The sequence below is a fragment of the Triturus cristatus genome, chromosome 4_1, assembly GCF_964204655.1.
Source record: "Triturus cristatus chromosome 4_1, aTriCri1.1, whole genome shotgun sequence".
Taxonomy (NCBI): Eukaryota; Metazoa; Chordata; class Amphibia; order Caudata; family Salamandridae; genus Triturus; species Triturus cristatus.
Genome location: NC_140585.1, coordinates 588,091,386 through 588,116,663, shown reverse-complemented (window position 1 = coordinate 588,116,663; position 25,278 = coordinate 588,091,386). Strand labels below are relative to the sequence as shown.

Below are 25,278 nucleotides of genomic sequence, written 5' to 3'. Positions count from 1 at the left end.
TTCGTAACCCCAAACTTAATGGTGGAGTTAACTTCCCGGATTTCCGTCTCTATCATAAGTCCTTTTCTTTACGTCAAGCCTCGAGATGGCTCTCATCAAACCCTTCTCCTTTTACCCCTCTTTGGCTTCTCATTGAGCAAACATTACTGTTGCCCTTCTCCTTTGATGAAGTGGTACGCTTCTCTGCCAAGACTCCCTATTCCTCATTTCCCTTATTCAAACATACCTCTTCTCTTTTAAGACCCTTGGTCCATCCTACTACTATTACACGTGATTCCTTTTTGAATACACCCATTTGGTATAATTCATTTATCCTTTTAAATAACAGGCCCATCTTTTGGAAATCTTGGAGAGTAAGAGGCGTCATGTGGGTTAATCAACTCTTTGATGGATCATTACCTTGCTCCTTTCCCCAATTTCAACTCTTATTTCACTGTCCCCGATCTTTTTTACAGAAATTTACCACCCTTATGGCAATAATTCTTGACCGTTATTATTCTCTTCCTTCTTCGTTCTCATCAGTACCTCCATCTCCTCTTCTTAGTATTCTCATCACCCTCCCTAAAGCATCTCTTATCTATAAATGTTTCGCCTCTCCTAATCCTGATCGCACCAAAACTAAGACTGAGCTTTCCTGGGAAGCGGATTTTGGTTGAACTTGGTCTGTTGCTCTCTGGGATAAGCTTTGGTCCAGATCCTTAACATTTCTCGCTCTGCCTCTCTTACCCAATCTTTATTTTATCTTTATCATAGACTTTATCTTTCTCCTCTTTCCTTGTCTCGTTTGTTATCCGCTTCTGACTCTAAATGCTGGACTTGTGGCGCTTCCAATGCTGATCTTCTCCATCTGCTCTTTTTCTGTCCTGTTGTTTCTGCTTTCTGGGGAAACGTTTGGTTATACCTTTCTCACATTTTTACTTTCTCTGCTCCTTTCTCAGTCACTATTCTATTTCTGGGTAGTCTTTCTGTTTCTTTAGAACTACCTGCACATTCACATGGCCTTTTCGATCTCATGCTTGCTCTTGCATTCCAACACATCTCATCTAATTGGAAATCTCTCACAAACGTCTCCATACAAGGCTGGTGGAACACTTTATGTCATTTTCACAGACTTGATGTTGCCTTAGCCTCCTCCTGCAAACCAATAAGTAATGTTGATCTTTTCTGGTTACCCCTCACTACCTACCTGGATCAATTGGCTTTGAAGAAATCTATGCATATTAACTTATACAATTTTAAACCTCCTTGAAGGACTCCGACTCTCTCCTTCTTGTTATCTTTTATAGGTTCCTCATGTTATATCGCTTTTTATACTGATCATTTTTATATTGTTCATTTATTTCATTTGATTGTAAGCCGTAATTGTCTTTAGAGTTTATATTTTGTAATCTTACCTTTGTAATCTTACCATCTTTCCCCCTCCTACCTTCTCCCTTCCTATCTCTCCCTCTTTCCTTCCCCTTATCTCTAAAATCCCCATAAAATGCTTTTTGTCTCTTTAACACTGATATTAGCATTGTTATTGATTTATACTATGTTTGATGTCTTTACTTGTTAACTAATTTTTCAATAAAGCTTTTCAAACATACATTTTTTTTACAATTGCCACTCCAGTCTAAACAACAGTAGGGTAAGCATCGGACTTCGTAGGGGTGAAATGTACTATTCACACTCCAGTCTAAACAAATAGTTGAACTTCGGAGGGGTTACATTTATTATTCACATTCCAAACTGCCCAACAGAAGGAAAAGTGTTTGACTTTAGAGGGGTAACATTTTAAAATTTCAACTTCAGTCTGTCCAGCAGCAGGGAAAGCATTGGATTTTTGAGGGGTCAACTTTACTATTCCCACTCCAAACGGTACGATTGTAGGGAAAATGTTGCACTTAGGAGGAGCAGAATTTAATATTTCCACTCCACTTTATGCAACTATAATGAAAGTGTAGGACTTTGGATGGATAACATTTATTATTCCCACTCCATACAGTACAACAGTGGGGAAGGCGTTGGACTTTGGAGGGGATACATTTACTATTCCCACTCCAGTCTAAGCAACAGTAGTGAAAGCATTAGATTTTGGAGGGATTAGATTTACTATTCTCACTCAAGTCAGCGCAACAGTATGGAAAGAACTGAACTTTGGAGTAGTTAAATGTACTATTTCTACTCCAAATAGCACAAGAGTAGGGTAAGTGTTAGAGCTCGGAGGGGTTAGATTTACTATTCAGACTTTAAGCAATGCAATAGTAGGGAAAGTGTTGGACTTTGGAGGGGTAAGATTTATTATTCCCACTCCAGTCTGTGAAACAGTAGGGAAAGTATTGGACTTCGGAGAGGTAACATTTACTGTTCCTACTCCATACAGCACAACAGTAAGCAATGTGTTAGAATTTGGAGATGCTGATTTACTGTTACCACTCCAATAAGCACAATAGTAGGAAATGTGCATTCGAAAGGATGAGATTTACTATTTTCACTCCAGTCTGTGCAACAGTAGGAAAAGTGGTGAACTTCGGAGGGGTAAGATTTACTTTTCCTACTCCAATCTCTGCTACAGTAGGGAAAGCGTTGGACTTCGGAAGGGTTACATTTACTATTCCTACTCCAGTCTCTGCAACAGTAGGGAAAGCGTTTGACTTCGGAAGGCTTACATTTACTATTACCACTCCAGTCTGTGCAACAGTTGGGAATTCGGTAACATTTGAGGGGGTTAAATTGGCTATTCTCACTCCTGTCTGAGCAGCAGTAGGGAAAGTAATGTTAAACTCTTATTAGAAACATTATTAACATAACATATTTATATATAGTACAAAACAATTAAACAATGTACATAGGTAATAAATAATTAAATGTTTAATTATCAATAAAAAAATAGTTCTAATTTAATTATTACTTAATTAACTCCCCACCCAATGCCCCTACAAACCTACTAGCCCACACCTAAAATGTAACTAAAATATGCGTAGCACAATTTACATAATTGATAATCAATTAAATAATTAGTAGCAAATCTACTCGAGCTGCAGCTAATTCTCTTGAGCTGAAGCCCTCTGACTGGTAGAGCTTGCACCCTTCCACAACTGCCCGCATTCGAAAAAATCGCGCTAGCGGATGCCAAGTCTTGCTCACGCTTGCCAGCCCGTATTTTCTGGAGGCTTACGGGAGAAAAGGCGATTTGTGGAATTTGTCCCGTACTCCACATTAAAGAGTAATGTGCAGTGATCAAAATTCAAACCCTTCTCACTCTGTTCCCATCTTACATAACATTATCTGCCCATTGTTGAATCTGTGAGAATAAACTATTAGCAGAAAGTGTCCTGATGCCCTTTTACGTATTTTCTTTTTATAAAACAATGCCCTTTGAATAATAATAATAAACGAAAAACAGAGTTATCAGTTTTCCTTAAACCTTGATCACAGCTCAGCGACAATTACTTAGAACAGAAAGTTCATTTCAGATTAAATACTGTGAATATATTTGAGCGGGCATGATTATCATATTGTATAAATATTGACAGTAAAGTGCCTTCTATATTTGTCACGTGTCTAAATAATCAACATAAGTAGCTCAAAAAGGGGGCTTTCTAGAAGGGAAAAAATAGATAATTATAACACTGGAGAGTGTGAGGACACTGCATAATCCTATGTGAAAAGTAAATAATCAGAGCAAGCCTGTGGTAATAAATTAGAAAATCTGTGTTAATTAAGCATTGAATTTGGACCTCTGGCTGTTCAGTGTGTGATTTGGCCACACGGCTTCGGCCCAGTGCTTCTCCCAACTGACTGAGAGCAGCTAGCCCCACTTGTGCATGGCCTTCTTCTGTGGGCAGATTGGTTGGGCCATTTAGGACATGGCCTACTGCCAGCCCCTGCGTCCAACCCGCCACAGATGACCAGCTCCTGCAGCTCACAGATTTCGGCCAAGTGCAGAATGGATTGGTTGTACTGCGACCAGGTTCTGTATGAAATGTTTCTTACAGGGTTCTGGAGCCAGAGTCGGATTTGTGAATTCTGAGTCCCACATGTAGATCTGTGGAATGTATGACGTTACAACGCATACATTTACAACGCATGCCTTTACAACACAGTTTTTACATCGAAACATCCTTTACAACGCATACATTTACATCGTATACCACTACAATGATTTTTTTAAACTACATTTACAACGCATACCATTACAACGCATACGTTACATTGCATTTAAGGTAAGTGTTGGATAGTGTAGGGGTAAAAATTACTATTCTAACTCCAGGGGGTGCAACAGTAGGGGAAGTGTTGGATAGTGTAGGGTTACTATGCGTTGTAATGGTATGCTTTGTAATGACATGCGATGTAATGCCTGCGTTGTAGTGACATGAAATGTAGTGTCATGCTTTGTAGTGACATGCAATGTAATGGATGCGTTGTAGTGACATGCGTTGTAAAGGATGTTGCAATGTATTGACTGCGCTGTAAATGTAGTGCGATGTAATGACTGCGTTGTAAAGGTTGTCTCCCAGATCGGTGGTGTCTGGGGAGAGTCCAGGATGCGCAAATGCCTTTGCTCTCCCTCCCTTTTTATTCCCTATTTTTCTTATTTTTCATCAAAGCGATACTGATGATTATAATAAGTGTTTGGTACACCAACTGCAGGAGGTTTTAGGGGGTCAATTGGTGGCACCCGATCTCATACAAAGAGCACATAGTCTCTCTGATAAACCTCTGTCTTAAAATCTTTTCCTTTCAACCGACAAATTCACTGCGTGTTGCCTGCTCACCATCATACTTGTAAGACAACTTGACAATGTTCCTCCGAGATAATGTATTACTGTGAACAGGACATTGCAAAGCACGCTTTTAATTGTCATGCCTGATCGATAATAAGCTCTTCTGTTTTTCAGTGATTTTCAATATTCTGTTCCCTCTTTTAAATGTGTTCAGGCTAGATATGAAGTCCTTTTACTGAACAGAGGTCAGAGACAATGACTAATACAACTGCGCATTCTATAGTTTGTCATTGGTGCGAGGTTTTAATCAATTGAAGGGAAAGTTGAGCTTTTCTGGCAGTTTGAAGAAATTGATTAGACAATGTATGTACATTCGCGGAGTCACAGTCTTGTAAAACGCTTTTACTGTTCAAGACTGGCAAACCACAACCCTTGGATCAAAACAATAATTCAGGGAAAATACACTGTCTGAGGAAACAATTTCTGGCAAGGTGCTTTAGAAAAAGTATAAATATATATATATATATATATATATATATATATATATATATCAGTGCTTCCGTATGTGCAATATGCATCAATCTTAGATCACATTTCTAAAGACTTACCCTGTAGTCGCTAGATGTCACGTAAAATATGGGGAGGAAGGCCAGCCATATAATGCAAGTTGTGTACATTGTAAAGCCGATGAACTTGGCCTCATTGAAGTTTTCTGGGCACTTCCTTGTTTTGAAGGCATAGACAGTGCATAGGATGACTAGAACCACGTCGTACGTTAAGGATATTAGCATACTAGAATCTTTTACGTTACACTTTAAAACAACGGTTTCCCGCTTCTCGGGAAGAGTGAACCTCCGCGTGCCCGGAGACTCAATCATGAGCCATATAGACACAATAACAAGCTGCACTGAAATGAGGCTGAGGCAAATAACGACCTGCGAGCTCGGGCTGATGAATTTAGGTCTCGGGGCACCTTCGCTTACGCCGTTGAATATTCTAGAAATGCGATTTGTCTTTGTCAGAAGTGCTGAGTAGCAAACTACAAAGGACGTCCCCAGCCCCAAGCGCCGTAGAGTACAGATGGCTGGTGAAGGCTTTGCTATGAAGAAGAATGTCATACAGTAGCACATGAAAACTCCAAACAACAAAATATAGCACAGTTCACGTCCGGATGCTTTGACCAGTGGTGTGTCGTTATTTTTGATGAAGACTGCAGCAACCACAAAGGTGGACACAAAGCCAAGACACGCGATGGTGACTGGGCCAATCGCCCACGCATCTTCCCACTTGATGTAGTCTTCTGGCAGGTCAAAGCAGCCGGATAGTTCTGCATTTGGCCATCTCCCTGGCTCGCAGGCGGCACAGGTAAACTCATCAGCTAGGTACTCATGGGCTTCACAGGGGATACAAATCCAGCAGCAGACCTCCCCGGGCTGCATGTTCTTCATCTCGTTGGGAGCGCAAGGGTCACTGCATTGTGACGTTGGGGTCGTGCTTTGAGACCAGTCGATCCGGTCAACATCTAGCGTCAAAGTCTCTGCCCACTGCCCTATCCGAAGGTAGGAGTATTTGTCTCCCTTGAGTTGAAAATTAAATATGTTGTACCGGCCGATCCCATCTCCATAGGTGTCAAACTTGACTGTGTTGTCCACTGTGTTTGGAGGGCTGAATGGAGCTGTGAAATGAAAAGAGAGCAGGTGAATTAACGTTTAAGAACAGATGGAACATTGCATCCAAATAAACTAAACATTTTAGCAACATTTATGACAACCATTGTTTGCAAACAAGGTTTTTTTTTTAGTATAATAAATTCAATGCATGCACAACAATAGCAGGGCAGTAAATGTGTTAAACCGACCCTAGTAGAATTTAATTGTAAATTCCTCAAAAATACTTTCAATGTAACCTATTAATATCGCTTCAAAAGGCATGGGTCCGAATCGGTCATTATTAACTGCGGGTAATAAACTGAAGATAACCTAAAACTGAAATCAAATCACCTTCAACCAATGTAGACTAACCATAAACTCTACTCTGTAAAAACCTGGGTGGTATTTTAATTATTTATAAACACTGATGGTTTAGTAGTGTCACTAACAGGCAGTGGTAATTTCTTTTTTTTACACCTGGTAGTAATACGGTTACTTGTGGTTACCTGGGGGAGCTAATAATATCACAGCATGATATTGTCATCCCTATAATGTAAGATTCAGTTACTTCTTTGCATTCTAGGCATACGTGAATTGTCGGTGGTTGTGTGTGGTGGGGGCAATTCTTCGGTATATGAAAAGGGATGAATTATCACAGACATTATAGCAAGTGTTTGCAGTTGCCCTGGTTTTTTGCATGCACACCTAGATGTGAAGCACACTTTCCTTTTGGTAAGGAATTTAATTTTCTTGCAGTAATGAGACTACTAATATATGTACTGCACTCAGAAATTGCCCATTGAAAATTTGTGGACCGCGGAAAAGTTTATAGCCACTCATGATGTCATTAACTTACTGCTTCACCTCCAGTGTCGCCCCCCTTCCAGGCTCAAAACCTGTAAAATAAAACGATAATAAAATGGGTTTATTATTGTTTTATTTTTCAGGTTTTGGTCTTGGGAGTGGGGCCATCATGGGAGCATTCATAGAGGAGAGTGGTGGGCACTGCTATCAGTGCGCATGTCGGTTTGGCGGGCTGTCTCAGGCCGACCAAACAGACATGCGCACTGAGCTGACTCCAACTCAGCTGCATTGCTGGGTTTTTTACAGCAAAGCACAGTTTCCAAGTCTCTCTGTGAGTACAAATTCACATCACTCAGGCCAATCCGTACGCTGCTTTAACACATGAGCAGCATCAGGATTGGCCGCAGGGGAGCCTGTGCTGCAGCGAGGAACTCGCGTCAGGTAAGTTTTATTTTCACTTTCTTTTTTTTTGTTTGTTTTTGTCATTCGTACTTTTCCCTTCACCCCCGCCACACCATTCCACCTGCACAGCAGCCGCTGCAGTCTACTTCCCATCTTCCTTGAAGAGAGACTTGTTCAGTAAAGTGTAAAGTGTTTCAACACAGTAGGAAACCCTTCTCCATCCATTATGAAAAGCAGACTTCATGCACTTCTTTTGAAGAACAAAGTTGTACATTTTATTTCATCATTAATGTATGCGTTTAATATATTTAAAAATACAATTTGGTCTCCAAAAAATGACTACAATCTTCAAATTTGCTGTTTACAAGATCGATTGCATATAGTTCCTCGAAAAACCTTCCGCTGTGGTATCTGCCCAAAATTAACTGTATAGTACTTATTGCAGCATTTAATTAGCTAATTCAAAACTATTAATTAACCTGCATCCTCCTTCATTGTATTTTATCCTAGAATCTGTTTCTATAGTACAGACGTGCTCGTCTATTACACCTCAGTTTTTAACAGGTGATCAGTGAGCCTTCCAAAAAACAGGACATCACTTCGTGGATATCTTCTATTTTTAATCTTTTTTTCTTAATATCATTTAAGTTTAAGCCGGGATATATCCAGTGGGCAAACGGCACGCAGGTAAAAAGACCTTATTCTGCCCTTACCCTGTAGCGATAGAACCTGTGCCGTGACACAATGACCAGCGTCATGACATAAAGAGGCCTTGACACACAAAAAATTACAATCTATCTGCTACCTTTACATAGTAGTTTTACTATAACTACCCATCATCCTCATCATTGCTTAATATGAGGACCTGCACATTTCCAATGCATTTAAAGGAGCGGTGTGGAAAAGCAACATTCTGAACACCCTGTAAGTAGAACGTTGTTTTTAAGATATGCATGGCCCTGCCTTCTTGCCTGGTGTGTTTGCATTTAGGTGCATAATGCCACACTGCCTTACAATAGCTGTTAAAAGTGTCACTCAGGACTTACATTATATATATATTGCTTCCCTCAGCTCAGCATAGTAAAAAATATGTTAAAACGATGAATGCCAAGGGGCTTATTTATGGGATTTTGCTGTAGGCACCTTGCTGCGATGCCCTACGCCAAAGTGAAAGGGCAGGAATGCACAGTACTTAAGCAATATGGTGCATTCCTGTCCTTTCTCCCTGCGCTGGTGCCATTTCAGCAACCTAGTGCCAACGTAAGCACCCTTGCACCATGGTGCAAAGGTGCCTCAGTTGCATGCAGGATTGTTTTTATGCAGGGAGGGCAACCTTCTGGCACAAAAATAACCCTAAGAGGCGTTTTCCTCTGTCTATGTGGGCTGCAGAATGCAGCCCACTTCGAAACAGCCCACATAGAAAGAGGAAGAAACGAGGAGAGATAAACATATTTCTCCTTGTTCCACCTCACCTCGGAAGGCGTACGGATTTGGTGATTCCCCAGGTTTACATCACTTTGTAAATCTGGGGCAGTGTCAAATTCCATATGGGAAAACCCACGACAACGGCGATGGAATGCCTCTTGGATGCAGAGTAAAGCGGCAAAGCGAATTGCGCTGCGTCGCCTTAGCCATGATTTAAGAGGCTATTTAAAGCCAGGTATGGTGTCTTTCTGTGGCTTCATAAATCGAAATGAGAGCCCCGCATCAGGCATGCATCACTTTAGGTGGTGCAAAAGTGACTCAGGGCTCTCTAGTGTGTAATAAAATGTGCATTTTTTTTCTTTAGAGAGTGAAGTGCTGATCCAAGTATTGACATAACGCGTGGTTACTTGTCACAAATGTGCACAAGAAATTTTAGGGTATGTTACCATTACCTCACTATTTTACCTTTGTGGGACTTTACATCGCAGGTAAGTACATCAGAGTCTTTACATTGCAACTAGGTGTTCCTACACTTTAGTTCAGTTGTTGAAAACCATTATATATTGTATATATTAGAAATGTGTATATGTTTATGTATTTTATATATACATATTGACACTCATGTAACTATGAGGAAACATGAATTTAAAATATTTTAAAATTAATCATTTAAATATTGTACCTAATACATAAATCTATCTATCTATCTATCTATAAATATCTATATATACATATATAAATGCACACATACATACAGACACACGCATATATATGTGTATTTATATATATATATATAAAACGCTCCAATGTTAGACAACAAAAGGACCAGCACTCGTGTTAGTTTAAATCCCGGTTGGGATTTTATTCGTGCAAAGCAAAAACAGACGCATTTCAGCCGTAGCTTTCGTCAGTGTCAGCTCGCGTCTCGAGGCGGAAGTTCATATATACAACATTTCATCAAATTAGAGGAAGGACTCACTCACATGAGTTTAGTCGCCATCTTAGAATGTGCAAAATAAACATTATAACATTACATTCGCATTATCTTTCTCTTCAGTTGTCTCATAAGGGTATGTCCAAAGAACATCGTGAACAATTCATAATTCCTGATTCATGTAATTAAGCCCTAAATGGGCTGATATTGATTCATACCATCAATTAAACTCTTATTCGTTTAGATTACAGTCGTATTATATTACCATTACCCTTATATGCTTTTAATTCATAAAAAAAATATATATATTTTTCAGTCCTCTCTAGTTTATGCAACTTAAACAGATACAATGCTGCTTGAATTATATGTTATGTTTATGTTATAGATGGGTTATCAGCTCTTCCCCAGCATTTAAGCCATTAGGTGACTTAGTCTGGAGTTCGATAATATATCTGGATTCCAGACGTCGTAAGCTTTTCTCTCTGTCTCCTCCCCTGATGTCATTGGGGATACAGTCTAGACAGAAGAATTTTAGAAGAGTTATGTTACTATTATGGTGGTTGGCAAAGTGACCTGCAACAGGGTAATTCTCATCTTTTTTGGCAATAGCTCTCTGGTGCTCCAATACGCGCATTTGTACTGCATTCATGGTGCTACCTATGTAGCGGTAGCCACATGGGCACTCTAAGCAGTATACAACATATGTTGTTGTACAAGTCATGAATTTAGTAATCTTATTGTGAGACGTTTTCCCAGGAACCTGATAGGTCAAAATTTTCTGGCTGGTGCTACATGTTTTGCATTTCCCACATGGGAATGAACCATAAAGGTTCTGCAGTCCTGAAAAAGAGAGTGGTTTAGTTAAATGACTTTGTACTAGTTGGTCTTTTAGAGATCTTTATTTTCTAAATGTTATTTGTGGATGATCAGAGAGCTCATTCCCTATGATGTTATCGGATTTTAGAATTTTCCAGTTCCTGCATAGTATGGCTCTTATTTTGCTAGCTGCTGACGAATAGGTAGTAATCAGTCTCAAACTACCCATATCGTCTTTGCGGAGGCAAGTATCCCCTAATATGGCTTGCCTTTCCACTGTTTCTACTTTTGACTGGGTTGATTGTAAAACTTTCAATGAATAGCCCCTTGCTCTAAATCGTCTGATACTACTGTTGGCTGCATGGTCGTAATCTTCCTCCCTTGAGCTGTTTCTTTTGATTCGTAGTAGTTCCCCATACGGGATACTACTAACCAAATTTGCTGGATGACTGCTACGACCATGCAAAATAGAATTACCAGCCGTGGTTTTTCTATACAGGGCTGTTTGGATCTTTTCCGATTCTACAAAGACCCTGATATCCAAGAAGTTTACCTCTTTCTTACTCATTTCATGGGTGAAACTCAGATTTAGGTCATTTATGTTAAGGGCGGAAATGTATTCTTCTGCTGATATCTCAGACCCCTTCCAAATAATGAAGAGGACATCGATATATCGTCTCCAACAAATCACCTGGTCCACCCATCCACTTTTGTCATCTGCCCAGGCCACCTGCTTCTCCCACCAGCCTACAAACAAGTTCGCATAGCTGGGGGCGAAGCAGGTGCCCATAGCCGTGCCCCTTATCTGTCGGTACCTCTGGCCTTGGAAAGTAAAAATGTTATTATTCAAACAGAATGAAATAAATTCAAGTAACATTATATAAATGCACACATACATACAGACACACGCATATATATGTGTATATATATATACATATATATATATGTATGTATAGCACTGTCAGCACAGATTGTGTGCTGAATGAAGAGAGCACACTGGCATATCCTTTTTACAAAGTGTTTTTAATCCGGACCCCTTAAAACCCCTGACAGACGCGTTTCGCCTCGCGGCTTTGTAAAAAAAATATATATATATGTATATATATTCCAGCTACCAAAATGCAGAGCACTCCCAGGACGTTTTCAAAGGTATTTATTAGAGCAAATGCATTTCAGCGTTTAGCCTTCCTCAGTGCCCCAAGCACAAAGCACATTCAAATACAACCGCAAATGGTTTCATTGGAGTAGCAATTATCATGACCAGTGACGAAGGACTAATTCAGTTCACAGTATATTGTTAAACCTTGTGGCTGCCATGTTATTGTGTACTTTACTGCTTACAGCCTTATGGTGAATACCTCATTGTGTTTAAAAGGCTGCATTTCCTCTCGAATGAAAAGAAAGTCATGTTATTTAAATGTCACTTACACACAACATGATTAATGCCGTCCTTTGTGATACCAGCCTCTGTGCCTCCTTTTTATTGCTGGTGCCTTGTTGCCATCCCTCGCCGTGCCAAAGTTTCAGAAATGCTGCGCATACCTGCATTCCCTCACGTTGGTGGATAGCAGCACCCGTCGAATAAGAGTTCAGCAGCCGGGTGATACTTGGAGCGTGATATATATATAGGAGCATGGGAATAGAGAAATGCGAGATGTAAGGCTAGCGGTAACCGAGGAACTCCGTTTTATGCTTCTGGAGCAACAGACAGATCATCGCACGGCGAGAGGACGCGGAAGAGGAAGAGGCCGAGGAAGAGGAGACAAAGGAGAGGAGGTGAGGGATACAGAAGGAGCACGAGATTGGCAAGCAAAAAGATCGCTGCGCTCCAATACGAAGAAACAGAACAAGAAGTAACGGACAATACAACAGTGATCAATCTGAGTAGTATGAAGCTTACAGAAGACGAAGAATCAATCCTGAAATTAGGCATGTCCTTCTGTAGCAGTAATGAGTATAATTATCCTAGCAACAGAATGGACTTATATCGCTTCATCAGAAAACTCAAACTATCAAAAATGCACCTGAACCATCGTAAGACCAATCAAGGAACACAAGCAGAAATGCTAGAACCATTTAATGATGAAATCTCCCTAAATGTGAATGATATCCCCACCTTAACAGATGTAATCTCACTGGCTAGTGAAGATAACCCACCAGACAATGAGGAACAATCAATGTCGTTCCTCACAGGGATGAATAAGGAAGACCATACTCCATTTCGGCCACCATCGAGATTTTTGCCCCAATCTATGAAAGATAACCTCGATATTTTCGGGGAAAATGTAACCAAAGACTTAAAACAGTTGTACATTGTTGCCAATCAGAAGAAAAAGAGAATGTGTCCGAAAAAAGCGCTTTTTTACAAGACAGTGAACAAACTCCAGAAAGAAGAGGGAGTATTAATTAAACCCTCGGACAAGGGAGGGAATATTGTTCTGTGGGGGAAGGAACTATATAAAAAAGAAGCACTCAATCAACTGAACAATAGTAACTGTTACATCCGAATAAATATGAAAGAATATGAGAAAACAAAGGAACTATTCTTCATGAGGTTGGATGAGTGGAAAGATAAAGGCTTGTTGAGTTGGGACGAGTATAAATTCATCAAAAAAGATAAACCAGTGATCCCGGTGTTTTATATGCTCCCCAAGGTGCATAAGAGTCTCACCAGTCCACCGGGGAGACCAATTATTTCATCATGTGGAAGCCTCTTCGAGAATGCATCACGTTATATTGATTATTTTTTAAATCCGATTGTAAGATCCTTATCTTCATATATTAAAGACTCAACGGATTTTTTAAAGTGCATTTTCGATGTACATTGGGATGAAGAGAATATGCTGCTCCTAACACTGGACATTGCAACATTGTACACCAGCATAAGACACATAGATGGTTTAAAGGCAACTGAATATTTCCTAAGCAGGAGACCAATTCGACTCCTGGAGCACAACAAAATGATTTTGGAACTAATGGAATGGTGTTTAACCAAGAATATATTTCTATTCAATGATGAACTTTTTCAACAGGAACAGGGGACTGCGATGGGCACCTGTTTCGCCCCCAGCTATGCGAATTTACATCTTGGCTGGTGGGAGGAACAGGTGCTCAGAAGCAGTCCATTGGAGCACTGGTCAGAAAACATATTACTGTGGGTTAGATTCATTGATGATGTCTTCGTGTTGTGGCAGGGCACGGAGACAGACATAGAATTATTCATAAGTGATCTGAATCAGAATACAATTAACCTAGAATTCGTAGGACACCACAGCAAAACCACTATAGACTTTCTTGACATTCGGGTTAAACCGATGGGAGGGAAGTTGGAGACTTCAGTGTTCCGCAAGGCTACTGCCGGGAATACAGTTCTTCACGCGGGGAGTGCTCATCCTTTTGCGTTAATTAGGAGCATTCCCTTCGGGGAATTCTATAGAGCAAGGAGAGCATGCAGCAATCAAGCTGAATATGATAAAATTGAGAGTGAGATGACCCGTAGATTCATTCAAAGGGGGTACTCTTCAGCTGTAATAAAAGGAGCTGCATCTAAGGCAAGAGACCTTGATAGACAAAAAATCCTGTTTGAACCATCAAGAACAAAACAGAGAAAACTACAGAGAGAGGGAGACAAGAACCAACTTAATTCTAGATTCATAACAACATTCAATGAAAAACATAAAGAAATAAGATCTATCTTAAACAAACATTGGCATCTAGTAAGAAACGATCCCGTAATAGGTTCTAAAATGAAAAAACACCCGGACATCACCTATAAAAAATCAAAATCGCTAAAGGATCTAGTTGTGCGGAGCGAATATCAGGAAGAGAAAGGGCGAGCTCCAACCTGGTTACATCAAAAACCAGGTTTTAGAAAATGCCCAAAATGCAAAGCATGCCAGCATGGCATGAATTGCACTGATTTTAAAACTTTTTTTAATAAAACTATTGTTATTAAGAGTTTTTTGACCTGTAAATCTAGCTATGTTGTTTACCTGCTGCGATGCCCGTGCCCCAAAGTATATATAGGGAGTACAACCCTTCCTGTGTACAAACGAATTTTACAGCACAGGAGAGCTATTGTTAATCAAGACAGAACATATCCTATAGCACGTCATTTTGAATCCCATCACCAGAGTAACCCGATATTTTTGAAATATTCCTGTATAGCGGAAGTCCCGAGGAGAAAGAGGGGAGGGGACAGGGAAAAGGAACTAAGGAGGTTGGAAACATTTTTTATCCTAGAATTTAATTGCAAAGAACCGCAAGGGTTGAATGTGGATGAGGATTTGTATACGTGTTTGTCTTGAAATGCTCGAAGAGATAAGAAATGAGAAATTCTTGCTATCATTACTTTTGTTAGTGAAAAAACAATCAATATTGAGGGTAACTCGACAAAGATAACCGCTCTGTATAGAAATATCAAATATGATTTTAATATTTATGGATATGTATATACGTGTGATATTAATCCCTATCCTATATGGAACTAATTGTGCTAGAGCTGAGAAAGTAAAAATGGATACTGTGATTGAGAAATGTCTAAGTTTACATAAGCACTTGCACTTTAGGATTGTCATGAGAATTTTGATTAAAAGAATTGTTCTTGATAAATTTATACAGGTATATAGATCATGAACTTGTATACATTAGGAAAGGGTTTCTCTGCGTTATTTGCACAATAGGCATTAGCACCTTTGATTATTAACTTGTGTGAAATTCTTTAAAACAAAACTAGCACTGGCACTTTAGAATGCGTAATTTGCACAGTAAGCACTAGCACTTTGAATTACTGAATTTTATAAGAAAATGTTAAAAAGGCACTTGCCGAATTCATTTCCTGAAGATTAATACCATTTGCACTAACATGTTGAAGAAATTTAAATCTTTTAAAATTGTATGACAGACTCTGATTTTTAATTAGCTATTGTCAAATATACGCAAGGAGGTATCCTGCGCGAAAACATAAGAAATAGCTATAATCATTGAGCCATGTAATACAGCAATATGTGCAAATTGAGTATAAATCGTACTAAAAAAACATGTAAAACAAATAGGAATGAACATGTTACAAGATGGCGGCCAAAGTGCATTATACAGAGCTGGGGAATATGAAAGTTGAGTCCCTCTTTGTTGTCAATCACTAAATGAAATGTATTTTAATGAAAAAAAGTATGGCACAAAACATCGTGAACAAGGCAGCACGAGTCTGCTGAAACGCATTGATGTGATACCTCGTTGTTTGAAAATAAAGACCGAGTGCCCATTCTTTTACCGGAGTGCTGGATGTTTATTTCCTAAAAGGAGTATACCTATAGTTTGATATATATATATATATATATATTGACGAATCCCCCCGAGACTTTCAGGGTAGGAGCGGAGCGTAGCGCCCCACCTATTTTGAAAATTTCGCGAGGATTCATCGACCGGCGCCAAAGTTATTCCAAATAGAATGTTGCGGATTTCATATGGAAACAGGGTCCTAACTATAACTATCTACTGGCGACCGCCAGTAGATAATATATATATATATATATATATATATATATATATATATATATATATATTATCTACTGGCGGTCGCCAGTAGATAGTTATAGTTAGGACCGTGTTTCCATAGGAAATCTGAAAATTCTATTTTGAATAACTTTGGCGCCGGTTGACGAATCCTCGCGAATTTTTCAAAATAGGTGGGGCGCTCCGCTCCGCTCCTACCCTGAAAGTCTCGGGGTGATTAGTCAAGCGGGGGCCAAGAAAAAAGGGGGGTCCCAAAACGAGTTTTCCCCATGCATTTTTCCATAGGGACCTTTAGTCCAAGGTACAGCCCGAACGGCCGAACAGAATTATTTGAAATTGGGCAGAGAGGTGGTCCTCAGGTCAGGGATGTGCCTTTTGAATATCTGAAGTAAATCTGTTCTGTAGTTCCTGAGAATATTTCAGTTAAAAGTACATATATATCTATAAGCGCGCACCGTGCGCGTACGGTAAGCTTACCGTACGCGCACGCTGCCGTGCGCAAGCGTAATTCTGATTGGTTGTTACATGACAGTAAACATTCCAGTCGGTCGAAATCAGGAAGTGTCGGCCGCCATTTTGTGTGTCTCACACTAAAAAACAAATATATATATATATATATTACCTACTGGCGGTCGCCAGTAGGTAGTTATAGTTAGGACCACGTTTCCATAGGAAAACCTCAACATTCTATTTTGAATAACTTTGGCGCCGGTCGACGAATCCTCGCGAATTTCTCAAAATAGGTGGGGCGCTACGCTCCGCTCCTACCCTGAAAGTCTCGGGGGGATCCGTCAAGCGGGGGCTGAGATAAAAGGGGGGTCCCAAAACGCGTTTTTCCCATGCATTTTTCCATAGGACCTTTAGAACGAGCTACAGCCCGAACGGCTGAACAGAATGACTCAAAATTTGGCAGAGAGGTAGTCCCTAGGTCAAGGAAGTGCCTTTTGTAGGTTTGGTGTTAATCTGTTCAGTAGATTCTGAGAAAATAGCCTTTAAATCAATATATATATCTGAGCCCGCTTACGGTACGCTTACCGTACGCTTACGGTAAGCGTACGGTGGCGTGCGCGAGCGCGATTCTGATTGGCTCTTAGATCTTAGTAAACATTCGAATCGGCCGAAACCAGGAAGCGGCGGCCGCCATTTTGTGTATTTCACTCTGAAAAAAAAGAGTGAAAACAAGGAAAGGGGGCAATGAGGAGAGTTACAGACCCCCTAACAATTGTAAGGGGGTCAAAGAAGGACAGAAAAGTACAAAAAAAACATTTATTGATTTTAAAAAAAATCACGGGGTACGCGTACGGTAAGCTTACGGTAAGCGTACGGTAAAAAAAATAAAAATAAATAAATGAAAAGCAGATTTAAGAGTTTAGAAATTAGGGAGCTCTAAAAAGAGCTGTTGTGTTTATGAAGTCATTTTTTTAGTGGTACCTACAAGTAAGTACCGATGCAGAGTCTAAGGTTCAAGAGGAAGACTCTGTTCCCTTCATCATTGAAGTGCACACCATCTCCTCTATAAATGTCTTGCATGTCATAACGCAAGTTGTTGTGGTAAATGGCACCCATACCATAGTCACGGAGGAAAGCAGAAACAGATTTGTTGACGTGCTTTCTTGCTTTGTCAATCTGCGGACAGAAATGATTGGACCAGTTCCATTTTTGCCTTTGGCATATGTTGGAAAACACAAAGGCAGTTTTAGGGAAAAGTGTAAACAGTTGTGCAAAGGTGTCCTTCATAAGCATTTCCAGACCTACCCCAGTCAAAGTGCCTAGGTCATTGCCACCACAGTGCACTATTATGAGGTCAGGGTGTTGGATTTGAATGAAGGATTTCACCAATGGCATCAATTGGTGCCACTTTAACCCTCTCTGACCAATCCATTTAATGTCTACATTTGGCAAAGCAAGGTCTCTCACCATATCTGTTTTCTCTGCAAACTTTTCACTCCAGAAGACATAGCTGTGCCCTACAATCCACACTGTGAACATCTTCAAAGGAGAACTGGATGCACTCAGGAGGTGTCTTTCAGTAGAATGGCAATATGAAAAGAAAGACAGTTTGGAAATGGAGGCATACATATTTTTTACAAAACAAAAAGAACTGATTGGCTGTTTCATACCATTCTAGAAAAAAAACTAGGCTGTATGTGAAAATTAAAAGAAGCATGTTTTGTATTGGTACAAAAAAATGTGTAACCAAAGAACAGTACTATGGATTTGCTGTTAGGTTTGAAAAGTCAAGCACTCTTGCTCTGTGGAATTGAAACATTGTGTGTCGAACTTCTGACCTAACTGCACACAGCAGTGTTCCATGAGCTGTTGCTATGGTAGCAGGCAGAAGTCAAGTTGGGGGAAGGGTACTAGGCAGAAGTCAAGTTGGGGGCAGGGTACTTTTGGAAAAGGGTTGGTTTTCAACCAATAGAAATGTGTCATTACATTTGAAAAAAAGGGGGAAGCACTGAGATTTGAAACTTACATGTATATGTGTGGAAAAATAGAGGGAAAGTTTGCCATTATCTGGTTCTGCTGAGAGGAGAGAGGTGTAGAGAACAGAGATCCTGGCTCTGATAATCTGCTGTTTGAGTGTCACATTTCTTTCAGAACTAACTAATTTTAAAGGTGAGTTTACAGTTTGAGAGGGTATGTATGTGGTAACTTAAGAAATGAATAATAGAAATGGGAATTGTTTTTGTTGTAGTTACACATGGTGGTTTCATAATGTGTCAGTGTGTAAAAGTGATTTACATTTGCCCCTGAAAAAATAAAAGAGCAGTAAGTGTGCTTTGAAATTGGCAAAGAAATTTCGTTTTGGCACTAATGTGAAAACATGACTCTGTGTGCATAGAAGAATTATAGACAGAGATTTATTGCGTCTTGCTCTGGTGATTTCACAGTTGCATTAGATAGAAAGGGGGAGCGAATTTTTGGGGGAAGAAGCAGAGGCTTAGCACACACCCATGTCCTTGCCGTGTATAGTCATGCACAGTATGTACAAGCCAGTGGGGTTTTCAGGTTTAAGTCTGTAATGCAAATACATTCAGCATCACTAAGGCTGGTTGCCCTTGGTGGAGTGTAGGCAGTCACAGAGAATGCACATGGTGGTGGTCTGAAAAAAAAACAGCTTGGTCACGTGCAATTAAATAAAGCAAAAATAGTGGTTTCATAATGTGTCAGTCTGTAAAAGTGATTTCAAATTGTAAAAAGAGATTTTCACTTGCCCCTGAAAAAATAAAAGAGCAGTAAGTGTGCTTTGAAATTGGCAAAGAAATTTCGTTTTGGCACTAATGTGAAAACATGACTCTGTGTGCATAGAAGAATTATAGACAGAGATTTATTGCGTCTTGCTCTGGTGATTTCACAGTTGCATTAGATGGAAAGGGGGAGCGAATTTTTGGGGGAAGAAGCAGAGGCTTAGCACACACCCATGTCCTTGCCGTGTATAGTCATGCACAGTATGTACAAGCCAGTGGGGTTTTCAGGTTTAAGTCTGTAATGCAAATACATTCAGCATCACTAAGGCTGGTTGCCCTTGGTGGAGTGTAGGCAGTCACAGAGAATGCACATGGTGGTGGTCTGAAAAAAAAACAGCTTGGACACGTGCAATTAAATAAAGCAAAAATAGTGGATTCATAATGTGTCAGTCTGTAAAAGTGATTTCAAATTGTAAAAAGAGATTTTCACTTGCCCCTGAAAAAATAAAAGAGCAGTAAGTGTGCTTTGAAATTGGCAAAGAAATTTCGTTTTGGCACTAATGTGAAAACATGACTCTGTGTGCATAGAAGAATTATAGACAGAGATTTATTGCGTCTTGCTCTGGTGATTTCACAGTTGCATTAGATGGAAAGGGGGAGCGAATTTTTGGGGGAAGAAGCAGAGGCTTAGCACACACCCATGTCCTTGCCGTGTATAGTCATGCACAGTATGTACAAGCCAGTGGGGTTTTCAGGTTTAAGTCTGTAATGCAAATACATTCAGCATCACTAAGGCTGGTTGCCCTTGGTGGAGTGTAGGCAGTCACAGAGAATGCACATGGTGGTGGTCTGAAAAAAAAACAGCTTGGACACGTGCAATTAAATAAAGCAAAAATAGTGGTTTCATAATGTGTCAGTCTGTAAAAGTGATTTCAAATTGTAAAAAGAGATTTTCACTTGCCCCTGAAAAAATAAAAGAGCAGTAAGTGTGCTTTGAAATTGGCAAAAAAATTTCGTTTTGGCACTAATGTGAAAACATGACTCTGTGTGCATAGAAGAATTATAGACAGAGATTTATTGCGTCTTGCTCTGGTGATTTCACAGTTGCATTAGATGGAAAGGGGGAGCGAATTTTTGGGGGAAGAAGCAGAGGCTTAGCACACACCCATGTCCTTGCCGTGTATAGTCATGCACAGTATGTACAAGCCAGTGGGGTTTTCAGGTTTAAGTCTGTAATGCAAATACATTCAGCATCACTAAGGCTGGTTGCCCTTGGTGGAGTGTAGGCAGTCACAGAGAATGCACATGGTGGTGGTCTGAAAAAAAAACAGCTTGGACACGTGCAATTAAATAAAGCAAAAATAGTGGTTTCATAATGTGTCAGTCTGTAAAAGTGATTTCAAATTGTAAAAAGAGATTTTCACTTGCCCCTGAAAAAATAAAAGAGCAGTAAGTGTGCTTTGAAATTGGCAAAGAAATTTCGTTTTGGCACTAATGTGAAAACATGACTCTGTGTGCATAGAAGAATTATAGACAGAGATTTATTGCGTCTTGCTCTGGTGATTTCACAGTTGCATTAGATGGAAAGGGGGAGCGAATTTTTGGGGGAAGAAGCAGAGGCTTAGCACACACCCATGTCCTTGCCGTGTATAGTCATGCACAGTATGTACAAGCCAGTGGGGTTTTCAGGTTTAAGTCTGTAATGCAAATACATTCAGCATCACTAAGGCTGGTTGCCCTTGGTGGAGTGTAGGCAGTCACAGAGAATGCACATGGTGGTGGTCTGAAAAAAAAACAGCTTGGACACGTGCAATTAAATAAAGCAAAAATAGTGGATTCATAATGTGTCAGTCTGTAAAAGTGATTTCAAATTGTAAAAAGAGATTTTCACTTGCCCCTGAAAAAATAAAAGAGCAGTAAGTGTGCTTTGAAATTGGCAAAGAAATTTCGTTTTGGCACTAATGTGAAAACATGACTCTGTGTGCATAGAAGAATTATAGACAGAGATTTATTGCGTCTTGCTCTGGTGATTTCACAGTTGCATTAGATGGAAAGGGGGAGCGAATTTTTGGGGGAAGAAGCAGAGGCTTAGCACACACCCATGTCCTTGCCGTGTATAGTCATGCACAGTATGTACAAGCCAGTGGGGTTTTCAGGTTTAAGTCTGTAATGCAAATACATTCAGCATCACTAAGGCTGGTTGCCCTTGGTGGAGTGTAGGCAGTCACAGAGAATGCACATGGTGGTGGTCTGAAAAAAAAACAGCTTGGACACGTGCAATTAAATAAAGCAAAAATAGTGGTTTCATAATGTGTCAGTCTGTAAAAGTGATTTCAAATTGTAAAAAGAGATTTTCACTTGCCCCTGAAAAAATAAAAGAGCAGTAAGTGTGCTTTGAAATTGGCAAAAAAATTTCGTTTTGGCACTAATGTGAAAACATGACTCTGTGTGCATAGAAGAATTATAGACAGAGATTTATTGCGTCTTGCTCTGGTGATTTCACAGTTGCATTAGATGGAAAGGGGGAGCGAATTTTTGGGGGAAGAAGCAGAGGCTTAGCACACACCCATGTCCTTGCCGTGTATAGTCATGCACAGTATGTACAAGCCAGTGGGGTTTTCAGGTTTAAGTCTGTAATGCAAATACATTCAGCATCACTAAGGCTGGTTGCCCTTGGTGGAGTGTAGGCAGTCACAGAGAATGCACATGGTGGTGGTCTGAAAAAAAAACAGCTTGGACACGTGCAATTAAATAAAGCAAAAATAGTGGTTTCATAATGTGTCAGTCTGTAAAAGTGATTTCAAATTGTAAAAAGAGATTTTCACTTGCCCCTGAAAAAATAAAAGAGCAGTAAGTGTGCTTTGAAATTGGCAAAGAAATTTCGTTTTGGCACTAATGTGAAAACATGACTCTGTGTGCATAGAAGAATTATAGACAGAGATTTATTGCGTCTTGCTCTGGTGATTTCACAGTTGCATTAGATGGAAAGGGGGAGCGAATTTTTGGGGGAAGAAGCAGAGGCTTAGCACACACCCATGTCCTTGCCGTGTATAGTCATGCACAGTATGTACAAGCCAGTGGGGTTTTCAGGTTTAAGTCTGTAATGCAAATACATTCAGCATCACTAAGGCTGGTTGCCCTTGGTGGAGTGTAGGCAGTCACAGAGAATGCACATGGTGGTGGTCTGAAAAAAAAACAGCTTGGTCACGTGCAATTAAATAAAGCAAAAATAGTGGTTTCATAATGTGTCAGTCTGTAAAAGTGATTTCAAATTGTAAAAAGAGATTTTCACTTGCCCCTGAAAAAATAAAAGAGCAGTAAGTGTGCTTTGAAATTGGCAAAGAAATTTCGTTTTGGCACTAATGTGAAAACATGACTCTGTGGGCATAGAAGAATTATAGACAGAGATTTATTGCGTCTTGCTCTGGTGATTTCACAGTTGCATTAGATGGAAAGGGGGAGCGAATTTTTGGGGGAAGAAGCAGAGGCTTAGCCCACACCCATGTCCTTGCCGTGTATAGTCATGCACAGTATGTACAAGCCAGTGGGGTTTTCAGGTTTAAGTCTGTAATGCAAATACATTCAGCATCACTAAGGCTGGTTGCCCTTGGTGGAGTGTAGGCAGTCACAGAGAATGCACATGGTGGTGGTCTGAAAAAAAAGCAGCTTGGACACGTGCAATTAAATAAAGCAAAAATAGTGGTTTCATAATGTGTCAGTCTGTAAAAGTGATTTCAAATTGTAAAAAGAGATTTTCACTTGCCCCTGAAAAAATAAAAGAGCAGTAAGTGTGCTTTGAAATTGGCAAAGAAATTTCGTTTTGGCACTAATGTGAAAACATGACTCTGTGTGCATAGAAGAATTATAGACAGAGATTTATTGCGTCTTGCTCTGGTGATTTCACAGTTGCATTAGATGGAAAGGGGGAGCGAATTTTTGGGGGAAGAAGCAGAGGCTTAGCCCACACCCATGTCCTTGCCGTGTATAGTCATGCACAGTATGTACAAGCCAGTGGGGTTTTCAGGTTTAAGTCTGTAATGCAAATACATTCAGCATCACTAAGGCTGGTTGCCCTTGGTGGAGTGTAGCACTGTGGACATGGGCTTTTTAAAAAATCTGAAAAGTGGTTTCATAATGTGACAGTTTGTAAAAGAGATTTTCACTTGCCCAAAAAAAAGAGCAGTTTGTGTGCATTCAAATTGGCAAAGAAATTTCGTTTTGTGACTATTGTGAAAAGAAATTTAGTAATATATTTAAATACAATAACGGATTTTTTTTTTAGTTTTTTTCAGGTATTGCTGAAGAACAGTGAACAAAATTTAAGATGCCTACAAAATCTCGAGTTCAAAAAACGCTAAAAAAAAAACTATATTTGAAGACAACTGGAGGACCAAAGTTAGTAGAAGATGCTGATGTTGGGAAAAAGAAAAAATCTTCTGGTAAGCAAAAAAAACAATTTCTAAACAAAATATTCAAAACAAAGAAAAATGTACAAAATGTCTGTTCTCGGAAAAATGTAACAAAAAATAGAGAACAGCAAAAAATTGAGAATTTAGTTAATGCAAATATACCTTCTGCAATTGAAAAGTTTAACATAAACAGAAAAACAGCATTTAAAGAGATACGTAGAAAAATGTTTCAGAGAAGAGTTATGTCCAATTTGATAAAGGATATAAAGAAATATAAGCAAAAGGCAAAATATTACAAGAGAAAAAAAGAAATTGAAGCCATTGCAGCAAAGGCATTAGAATTAAAAAGGAAACTATTCATTTTAATTTTGAATAGGATGCGTACATTAGATAAAATGGTTAATGTACTGAAATCACAAAGCAAAAGCAAAAGAGTAGTGAACAGAACAAACTTTTGTAAAGTGTTTTTAGGAAAGTGGATGCATAGTTCAAGTAGTGAACCTTTTTTTAATGAAGAGAGCTATTTTCAAAGTAATAGTTTGCTGCATGCAGTTGACACCAGAGGTCGTTCATACGAAGTAAAAAATGGTTGCATAATGGAGAAGGAGATAATGGTTCCAAGAGATGAGGTACAAGTGATGGCAGATGAGGCAATGGGGAGACGTCCTAAAGCCCCAGTGTACACTTGGAATTGTAGTAGTATTTGCACTGTGCGTCAGGAATCTATTGACAGATTTCGAGAGTTTCTAAGAGAATATAGTAAAAAAAGTGTAAAACAAAAGATTAAGGTGCTTCAAAGTCTGGATCCATGCAGAGTGAGAGAGAATACTGGTTTGCAGGGTCATTCTCTTGCTTGTCTATCTAGAAAAGTGTGCAATAGTGTTTTCCATCATTTTAGGATGCTGGCTGTTCATCATACTGAAATGAGAAAGTTTGTGAGACGGTTGTATTTTGCCAAAAGTCCAGCAATAAAGTTAAATGAATTGAATAGGGCTCTGTTCCGAGGAACGGTATCAGATGTAGAGAAGGTTGTTGATGAAATTCAGTTTTGTTACTTTGGTCCTGAACAAAACAGTGCAGAGAAGGACACAGTAAATGAGGCAGAAGTGGAAGAGAATGTAGAACCTTGTGTAAGTAAGACATTTAATGATCACATAACAAAATTTGCAATAATCTCTAATGAAAGACCAAATGTTACTTGTATTTGTTGCCGCAGAACTCATTATAGAAAACAAACTAGGAATGTTGATCTCTACAGAAAGAGTGAAAATGAAGATAATTATAAGTGGATGGATTTTGCCACATATATATTTCTTGAAAATTGTTTTGAATTGGGTGAAGATCAGCGTATTTGTAAATACTGCTACAACAAGTTAGAGGAAAATAGAATGCCGACCAGAGCTGTACATAATAATTTAGAATTGG

General features: G+C 39.5%; 1 protein-coding gene across 2 annotated transcripts in view; it reads right to left on the bottom strand.

Annotated features, from left to right (window-relative positions):
• GRM3 (glutamate metabotropic receptor 3) overlaps nt 1-25,278 on the bottom strand; it is a 1,313,590-nt gene that overhangs the window by 48,979 nt on the left and 1,239,333 nt on the right. For both annotated transcript variants that reach the window (XM_085652908.1, XM_085652907.1), the window contains one exon: nt 5,318-6,384. In XM_085652908.1, the coding sequence (XP_085509034.1) occupies nt 5,318-6,384 (1,067 nt within the window). The remainder of the gene's footprint in view (nt 1-5,317; nt 6,385-25,278) is intronic.